At 62.2% G+C, this 9,544-nt stretch overlaps 1 protein-coding gene across 1 annotated transcript; it reads right to left on the bottom strand.

The window, feature by feature from the left end:
* Positions 1-829: 829 nt before the first annotated feature.
* On the bottom strand, positions 830-6,913 carry UPK1A (uroplakin 1A). Its single transcript, XM_050930918.1, has 8 exons — positions 6,807-6,913; positions 5,850-5,947; positions 5,121-5,321; positions 4,677-4,751; positions 4,317-4,424; positions 1,737-1,916; positions 1,333-1,416; positions 830-1,122 (listed from the first exon to the last, which is right to left on the bottom strand). Exons 1-8 carry the CDS (start codon positions 6,808-6,810, stop codon positions 1,078-1,080), a joined length of 795 nt encoding a protein of 264 aa, XP_050786875.1. The 5' UTR covers positions 6,811-6,913; the 3' UTR covers positions 830-1,077.
* Positions 6,914-9,544: the final 2,631 nt, after the last annotated feature.

The following is a 9,544-nucleotide window of genomic DNA, read 5'->3' on the forward strand; positions in this document are numbered from 1 at the left end:
ACCTGGGGGTCACAGCATCATGGGGTGTTCAAAGAACTTGGCTGAGAAGTAGGAGGCTGTAGCTATCACCCATAACTGGCAGCCACCTCTGTTAGAGGTGCCTCACCCTGCTTGACCCCCCTTCCCTGCAGCTAGAGGAAACCCTAGGCCCCTGCACTTCCTTTTAGCTAAATTGCCCTGACATCTTCTAGTCCAATGGCAGCCAAACCCCATGGGGCCGGGGGGTCACTATAGGCAGGGGAACAGTTCAGACGCTGCCTACTGGGCCCTGGCAGAGGGTCTCAGCTGCTCCCATCCCACCTTCCCAAGAGGGGTCAAGGCCCTCCTGGCTCACACCCAGCAGCACAGGGGGCAAATAGGCAGCAGCAGCGGGGCAGAAAAGGGAGCCAAGCTTCCAGGCCAGCCTTCTCCTGCAAAGGGACACACCTGGCCAAGACAGGCAGGGGGCAGCAGCCCTGACATCTTGCTGCCCACAACACTGCCCAGCCTGCCACTGGGTGTGTGTGCGCGTGCACAAATACCCTAGCCTTAAGGGTGGGGGGCAGGCACAGGGGATGAGGCCTCCTTTGCTGCTGGGGTAGCCTGCAGGTATTGCTGAAAAATTCACAGCCCAGCTGAGGGCAGCTAAGTAGGAAGGGGGTGTAAAGCACCCCCCGGCCCACAGAGCAAGCAGCTGTTCCCATCCAAAGGGGCAGGGGCCCTGTGCTGCTGGTGGAGACTTCCCCTCCCCATTAACCAAACACCAGCACCCAGCTATTGGAGGCCAGGGGACATTTACAACCCTACCCCCCATCACACAGACCAAGAGGGGTTTTTCAGGGTGTTTAATAGAGGTTTTAAAAGGTCAAAGGGGGTGTTTCACAGTGATCAGCCCCCCCAGGTGCTGTCCCCCCACAGCCAACACACTGGTGGCAGGAGCAGAGCTGAGGCAGTTGCTGGTGGTCACCATGCTGGTCTGCCCAGCTCTGAGACATAGGCTGGGGGTGGGACTGGCTGGCTTCCTCCCCTCACTGATGCTGCAGGTGGGTCAAAGGAGCCCTGCCCCACAGCAGTGCAGGGTGTGTGGAGCAGGGGGTGTCACAGTGTGGTGTAGTGGTACATGGCTAAGAGCATCACTGGGCACTGCAGGGAAAAAGAAAGAAAGACCCTGAGATCATACCCATCGGCACACCTAGCCCAGTGGCCCAGCTGCCCTTGCCCCTGTGCCCATTTGGCCTGGTGTCCTGCCTGCTGAAGAGGATTTAGAACTACACCCCCACACCCACCCCCTCAGGGAAGGATCCCTCAGTCCCACTTCCCACCCACCCAGCCCAAGTTGGAGCCCAGACCCACCGTGAACATGAGGATGGCGAATCCAAACCAGGAGATGCCCCAGGTGTAGCTGTTGACGGCATTCTCAATGTGCTCAAAGCAGCCCTAGGGAGACAGATGCTGTGACCCCTGCACAGACAGGGGTCAGGGGAGGGGCTGGGAGCCAGGACTAAGGCAGAGCTAAGTAATTGGGCGCCAAGGAACAGGAGGGGCTTCGGGTCAAGAGTGAGGGGCACTGGCAGAGCTGGGGGAGCCCAGGGCTGGGCTAGCAGGGCACTGTGGGTCAGGGCTGAGGAGCACTGGCAGAGCTGGGGGGGTGGGGGTGGAGCCCAGGGCTGTGGGTCAGGGCTGAGGAGCACTGGCAGAGCTGGAGGGGTGGCGGTGGAGCCCAGGGCTGTGGGTCAGGGCTGAGGAGCACTCCTTACCTTGGTGTTGATATAATCCACGTGCCCCACACGGCAGCCCTCTGGGCTGAGGATAACAAAGTTGGCGTCGCGTTTGCAGCAGAGGAAGGGCCATGGCGCCAGCCCCTCAGGGTAGAAGGAGCGGAAGGTGGACGTATTGTTCACCCAGTCCAGGGGGCCCGTCGCGCCGCAGCACTGTTGCTGGGGGTGGGTAGGGAGAAGAGACGACATGGCTGTTAGCGCTGCCCCCTTCCCACGGCCCCCTCCTGCCCAGTGTGCCTGGTCCCCTCCCAGACCCTTTTCTGGGAGGCTCCCATCCACCCCACCAGACAGCCCTGACCCTGAGAGCTCACCATGAATACAGGGGGGCAAAGCTGAGTACAGCCCCCCCCCCAGCCCAGGATCAGGCCCCCTCCCCCATCTGCTGCAAAGGGACAAGAAAGGGTTAATCTAGCCCTCCTAGCCAAGGTTTACATCCCTAGGGTGGGCAACACACACCCCCACCCATCCCACTGGGTTGCCAACTTTCTCCTCCCACAAAACCGAACATCCCAACCCACTCTTCTCCCCACCCTCACCTCACTTTCACTGGGCTGGCTCAGGGATGAAGGGTTTGGGGTGCAGCCAACAGGTCTGGAGTATGGGAGGGAGCTCTAGGCTAAGGCAGGGGTGCAGGAGGGGGTGAGGGCTCTTGGCTGGGGGTGCAGGTTCTGGGGTGGGGCAGGGGCACAGGAAGGCATCAGGGGTGCAGGCTCCAGGCAATGCTTACGTCAGGCAGCTCCTGGAAGCAGCAGCACATCCCCTCCCCGGCTCCCACGTGGAGGCATGGCCAAGTGGTGCTATGCTCTTCCCCATCCACAGGCACTGCCCCCGCAGCTCCCATTGGCCGTGGTTCCTGGCCAATGGGAGTTGCAGAGCCAGGGCAGTGTGCAGAGCCCCAGGCTGCCCCTGTGCGTAGGAGCTGGATGGGGACATGCCACTGCTTTGGGAGCCATGCAGAGCCAGGGAGCCTGCTTAGCCCTGCTGCACCACCAACTAGACTTTTAATGGCTCAGTCAGCGGTGCCGACCGGAGCCACCAGGACCCCTTTTCAGCTGGGCCTTCCGATGGTTTCAACTGGATGCCTGGCAATCTGTAGCATCCCCTGGCTGGACCATGCCTGCTCCCCTGATGGCGGGGGGGGGGGGGGAAGAAGAGGGGACCCAGAGCAAATGAGCCCAGCCAGGCAGCAGCCCTGGGCATCCAGCAAGGGGTCAAGTCCTTTCAGTAGGTGCCCACTGCAGGGGAGAGGTCACCACGGAAATGGGCTCGCAGCAGCCAAAGGGAGGCTGCAGGCAGAGCCGGCTTTAGGCCGATTCAGCTGATTCCCCGGAACTTGGCCCCGTGCCTAAGAGGGCCCTGTGCCTTAAGCTCCTTTTACATTTTGTTCTCTTTTTTTATTAAAAAACTTACCCCAGCTGTGGTCTGCTCCAGGGTCTTCCATGGCCAAGCCCTACCACGCAGCCCCGGCCGGGAGCACTGCAAGCCCTACCCTGCGGCCCTGCTCTCCTGGCTGGAGCTCTGGGCTCTTTAAATAGCCCCCAACGCCCTGGGATAGCAGGGGGCTTTGGGGGCTATTTAAAGGGCCAGGGCTCCAGCTGCCTCTGCCACCTCGTCCTTTAAATAGCCACCGGAGCCCCGCCCTCCCCCAAGTATTCTCCAGGGCTCCCGCGGCTATTTAAAATGTCCGTGGGGTAGAAGCAGGGGAACCCCAGGCCCTTTAAATAACCCCCAGAGCCCTGGAATAGCAGGAGCCTTGGGGGCTATTTAAAGGGCAGGGGCTCCAGCTGCCTCTGCTGCACCCCCTGCCCTCACCAGCAGCCAGCTGTGCACCTCCTGCCCACAGCCAGCCCCTGCCAAAACCCCTGCCCTGTCTCCAGCCAACCCCTGCCACACACCTCTGTGGCCCTGCTCAAAGCCAGCCAGCCCCACACACAGCCCTGCCTGCACCAGCCCTGCAACCCCTGTCCTGTCTTCAGCCAATCCTTGCTGCACCCCCTTGCCTGAAGCCAGCCAGTTCTGCACTCCTGTCTCCAGCCCTGCCAACCCCTGCTGCATTCCCCTGCGGCCCTGACTGAAGCCAGCCCACCCCACACCCGCCTGTCTCCAGCCACCCCTGCACCCATTGCCCTGCCTGTAGCCAGGCCCTACCTCCAGTCAGCCCCTGCCCTGCCTCCAACCAGCCTCATGTCCACTGCTGCCCTGCAGTTCCCAGGTCAATAACCCTGCACCTGCTTCAATGAGGGGGGCAGGGAGCAGCTGGGACCCACACATGTGCACATCCACAGGGAGTGGCAGGGACCCACACATGTGCAATGGGGGTCATTAACAAGCAATCAACAGCATATATGATGCAGTGTACATAATATATAATTGTATTATTTATATAGTTATGGAAATTAAATAATACATGGAAGAAATAAAAGGTTTTTTTTTTAGTCATCCCTGCCAGGGCCCCACCAAAAACGTTCGAATTGGGCCCCCGCACTTCCTAAAGCCAGCCCTGGCTGCAGGGGGCTGGCTGCCTGCCAGGGGTGGGGTCCCAAGGCGGGGAAGACTCACCTCCATCATGATCCGGTCCCACATGCGGGTCAGCTCCCGGCCTTGGGCTGTGGGGGCCGCATAGAATGTCAGCATCTGCTTGGTGACCATCCTGTGATTGGAGACCACCTGGTGGGGCAAGAGGGACCCATGGGGGCAGGGCCAGGCTGAAACCCTCATGGGCCCATCCCCCAGCCTGTCCCCTACCCCAGCCTAAGCATCCTGACTTCCACCCATGCCCCTCCACCCCCAGCACCTCTACCCTCCCAGAGCCAGGATAGAAGTCAAAGACATCCTGATCCCCAGTCCCCCCAGCTCTACCCACTAGCCCCCCTGCTCCCCCTCCAGGAGGGAACCCCGGCATCCAGATGCCACACTCACAAAGTCACGGTGGGTGTAGGAGGTGATGCAGGAGGCACATTCGAAGATGTAGATGATCAGCATCAATACCAGGTACTTGGTGTGGAGGGGAGAAGAGATCTTGTGAGACCCTGCTGTGGGGGCCCACATGGGGTATGAACCCCTGAGCTGCCCCCCACCCATAGGGCAAGGCGCCTCATTGATTTCCCCCACCCCGTCCCCAGGACCCTCCTCTCCCCAACACCCCCAGTCAGGGATACCATGAGGCTGCCCCCACCACACACAGCACCCCAGGCACAGGGGGCAGTCTCAATTTTGGGTCTCTCCCTTGTATAGGCTCCTATTACACCCCCAACCTCCATCCCGATTTTTCACATTTGCTGTCCAGTCACCCTAGCCCCACAGCACCCTTCTGTACAGCAAGCCCCCCACCACACACACACACACACACACAACCCCAGGCACCAGCATGAGCTGCAGGCGGCTGCCCCGGGCCAGGGCCATGATGCCGAAGATGCCGAGGCAGAAGAAAGCGAAGCCGCAGAAGATGGCGATCCAGGCACCCGCGTAGACATCATCCTTGCCTGACACTCCCAGGATGGGGTAAACCTTGTACTGGTCAGCCGTGACCCAAACCGTCTCCGCGTAGAGCGCGATACCACACATCTGGGGGTAGGGTTCAGGTTGAGCCCTGGGACCCCAAGCCCCATCCCTATGCTACACATCTGAGGTGTGCAGGGGGGGTGAGCCCCAGAACCCTAAACCCCAGCCCCCCACCACTGCATCCATATGCTGCACATCTAGGGGGCTGGGTTTGGGGGTGAGCCCTGGGACACTGAACCTCATCCCTACACTGCAGATCCGGGAGCACGGTGGAGGGTGAGCCCAGGACCCCAAACCCCACCCCCATGCAGCCACCTCCCAGCACTCAAACCACATAACTATGGGGCAGGGGTTCATGGGAGGGGTGTGAGCTCCCTGGGACCCCAAGTCTGGCCCAGCCCTAGCCCCCTGAATCCCCCATGGCATACAGCACCAGCTAAGCCAGCTGTGTGGGGGGTCTCCTAGAAATTCAAGTCCCCAGGTCCCCCCAAATAGCCTTGCCCTCTTCCCACAGCAGCCAACACCCCAACCTCCAGATCCCCCCAGACATACCCACTCCCCTCAGCCTAGCAGCCCCCCAAACCTCCTCACCAGGATGATGATGTTCCCCAGAATCAGCACTCCCACAATGAAGGGGTTTCCTTTTTCCACCATGTTCTGCCTTTGGGGGGACTCTCCCAGCTCAGACCCTGCAACAGACAAGGGGGTTTAAAGACCAGAGGCTCCCCTGCAGGACTGGGGGGGGCACTTGGATTGGTATGCTAATATATGCTGATAATTTATGCAAATACAAGGCCCCCACCTCAAAGTGAGCCTGGAGTTCTGTTCCCTCTCAGCCCCCAACAGGCCCAGAAGCCCCACCCCAGAACCAAGGCTGTCCTGCATAGAGTCCAGCACCAGCCACACCAAGCATGGCCAGATGCGGTGGGATGGGAGGGTCAGAGGCATCAAGGCCTGTCTGGGACAGTACCCCCCACCCCAGCACTGGCCTGGGAGTCATAGCCCCTTAAGTAGCCAGAGAGATCTGGATCCTCCCCCAGCCTCACTGTCCTGGGCTTACAGCCCCACCCCAGGGACTCACCCAGCCAGATTCCTCTGGCCCCAGGGGAGCCCAGCAGGTTTTTCCAGCTACCCTACATTTCTTCCCCCCCACCCCCCAGCATTTTACAGATTCCCTTCCCAGGCACACCCAGCCCCCCAAAGCCAGAGCCACTCCCCTCTCAGAGCCAAGGAGGGAACCCAGGAGTCCTGGCTCACAGCTGACGGCTTCCAGAGCTTAGAAGTGAGAGGTCTGCACCCTCCCAGCCCCACATGCCTGTTAACACCTGTTACATGCCCCACTATCACCCACACCCAGTACATCCCCCTGCTATCAACTCATCAGCACCACCTGTTCCCCACACACCTGTCAGGCCCAGCCTCCCACCTCACCCATTACCCAAGCTCATCCCCCCACTCAGCCCCACCCCAGCCCCCCACATTACTCTGCTTCCAGCCCTGCTCATCCCCCACCTACATTTTCCCCCATCACCCAGCCCCCCACCTCACTCATTGCTCTGCCCCCAGCAGCCAAGCCAATCCACACCACAGCTCTAACCCCACTCACTGGCTCCTCACTCCTCCTGCAATAAGAGGCCCTAGCCCCAGCCGCCCCTTTATACCCACCTAGCTGGGTGGAGCCAGCACGGGAAGCCCCACGCTGGGCTGAGCAGCAGCCAGGGGGCAGTGGTCCAGAGTCCCGCCCACTCCAGCCAGGCTCCGCCCCCAGCCCTGCAGCCCCTAAAGGGTCCCTTCTGCAGTGGGTGGGCTGGAGAGGGAGCCAGGCTGGTGGGGTGGCACCCTGCACACCACAATGGTTCTCATGCCTCAGTCTATTGTTAGCATCTCCAGTAGCACTGGGAACACCCCATTGCCCTTCCCCAACCCCTCTGAGCCAGCCATTGCCCCGCTGTGGGGCCAGATCAGAGCTAGCTGCCCCTAGAGGGGAAGGGCCCTGGCACAGAACATGCCACTGCTCAGGTACAGGCCTGTTTGCAGCAAGCTGAGGAGGGGAGGTCTTGGATCCCCACCCCAAAACCCAGGGTGCTGTGTGAATGGGGATGTGTTGAGGTCTTGTAAACCCATCACACATCAGAGTAGAGGGTGGTGACCATGGGAGGCTAGTGGCAGGATAAGTATCAAGATTCAGGACTGCTGAATTCAGGATTCTTGGGTTATATCCCATGCTTTGGGTCGGGAGTGGGGTCTAGTGCAGGGGTCGGCAAGCTATGGCCTGGGGGCTGCATCCAGCCCTCCAGATGTTTTAATTTGGCCCTGGAGCTTCCGCCAGGGAGCAGGGTCAGGGGCTTGCCCTGCTCCACGGGTCTCACAGAAGCAGCAGGATGTCCCCCCCACCGGCTCCTATGTATAGGGGCAGCCACAGGGCTCCACATGCTACCCCCACTCCAAGTGCTGCCCCCACAGCTCCCACTGGCTGGGAACCATGGCCAATGGGAGCTGCAGGGGTGGCACCTGCAGACAGGACAGCGCACAGAGCCACCTGGCTGCACCTCCGCGTAGGAGCCGGAGGGACATGCTGCTGCTTCTGGGAGCTGCTTGAGGTAAGCACCCCCCCCCGAGCCTGCACCCTTGTCCCCCTTCTGTGCCCCAATCCCCTGCCCCACCCTGATTGTCCTCCTGCGCTCCAAACACCTGTCCCAGCCGAGAGCACCCTCCTGCACCCCCGATCCCTTATCCTCATCCCCACCCCAGAGCCCTCACCCCCTCCTGCACCCCAATCCCCAATTTCATGAGCATTCATGGCCTGCTGTACAGTTTCCATTCCCAGATGTGGCCCTTGGCCAAAAAGTTTGCCCACCCCTGGTCTAGTGGGTTGGAGCTGGGAGCCAAGACTCCTCGGTTCTATCCTGGCTCTGGCAGGGGAGTGGGATCTAGTGGGTTAGAGCATGGCAGCCTGGGAGTTGGGATTTAGGAATCACATGTTTTGTCCCCGCTCCCTGAGAGCACTGCATTGTAACCATTTGCGGAAGGGGCCCAAAGCTCCTATCAGAGCACATCCCATTGGAAAGGTGGCGTGTTGGGGTGGCGCCGAGTCCGTCCTGGGCAGCAGCCTCTGCGAGGACAGCAGTAGGCCATGGCTGCCCTAACCAGCAGGGACAGGGCCTTGTCAGTGACTGGGGCTGTGGTGCTCCTGGACAGAAGACCTGCTGGCCTTAGGCTGAGCCCAGGACTCCAGGCTCCCAGCTGAAAGTGGCTTCCCCTAGGCTCCAACACAACCTAATGGCTTGAGCAGCACAGCGCCCCCTAGTGCTGTACTGGGCCAGCAAGAGGTGAGCGAGCCAACTGAGCCCCCCGGTGCACCCTGCCGAGCTAGGCACCCTGCAGCACGGCGCCCCTTGCTGAGCCCTGCCCCCCTCTTGCAGCATGGCGCCCCCTGCTGAGCCCCCGCCCCTGCCTGCACCACAGCGCCTCCTGCTGAGACCCCGGCCTCACTCCCTGCAGCACGGCGCCCCCTGCTGACCCCCGCCCCTCCCTGCACCACAGCGCCTCCTGCTGAGACCCCGGCCTCACTCCCTGCAGCACGGCGCCCCCTGCTGACCCCCGCCCCTCCCTGCACCACAGCGCCTCCTGCTGAGCCCCCGCCCCTCCCTGCACCACAGCGCCTCCTGCTGAGACCCCGGCCTCACTCCCTGCAGCACGGCGCCCCTTGCTGAGCCCTGCCCCCCTCTTGCAGCATGGCGCCCCCTGCTGAGCCCCCGCCCCTGCCTGCACCACAGCGCCTCCTGCTGAGACCCCGGCCTCACTCCCTGCAGCACGGCGCCCCCTGCTGACCCCCGCCCCTCCCTGCACCACAGCGCCTCCTGCTGAGACCCCGGCCTCACTCCCTGCAGCACGGCGCCCCCTGCTGACCCCCGCCCCTCCCTGCACCACAGCGCCTCCTGCTGAGCCCCCGCCCCTCCCTGCACCACAGCGCCTCCTGCTGAGACCCCGGCCTCACTCCCTGCAGCACGGCGCCCCTTGCTGAGCCCTGCCCCCCCCTTGCAGCATGGCACCCCCTGCTGAGCCCCCGCCCCTCCCTGCACCACAGCGCCTCCTGCTGAGACCCCGGCCTCACTCCCTGCAGCACGGCGCCCCCTGCTGACCCCCGCCCCTCCCTGCACCACAGCGCCTCCTGCTGAGACCCTGGCCTCACTCCCTGCAGCACGGCGCCCCTTGCTGAGCCCCCGCCCCTCCCTGCACCACAGCGCCTCCTGCTGAGCCCACGCCCCTCCCTGCACCACAGCGCC

The sequence above is a fragment of the Gopherus flavomarginatus genome, chromosome 20 (genome assembly GCF_025201925.1).
Source record: "Gopherus flavomarginatus isolate rGopFla2 chromosome 20, rGopFla2.mat.asm, whole genome shotgun sequence".
Classification (NCBI taxonomy): domain Eukaryota; kingdom Metazoa; phylum Chordata; order Testudines; family Testudinidae; genus Gopherus; species Gopherus flavomarginatus.

Bases quoted from the DNA above. Each gene is read 5' to 3' on its own strand.
- UPK1A (XM_050930918.1), bottom strand. The intron at 4,752-5,120 runs GTGCCTGGGGTT...CTCCACACCAAG, and splicing joins GCCGCCTGCAGCTCATGCTG to TACCTGGTATTGATGCTGAT. The intron at 1,417-1,736 runs GTAAGGAGTGCT...CTGTCTCCCTAG, and splicing joins TGGATTATATCAACACCAAG to GGCTGCTTTGAGCACATTGA.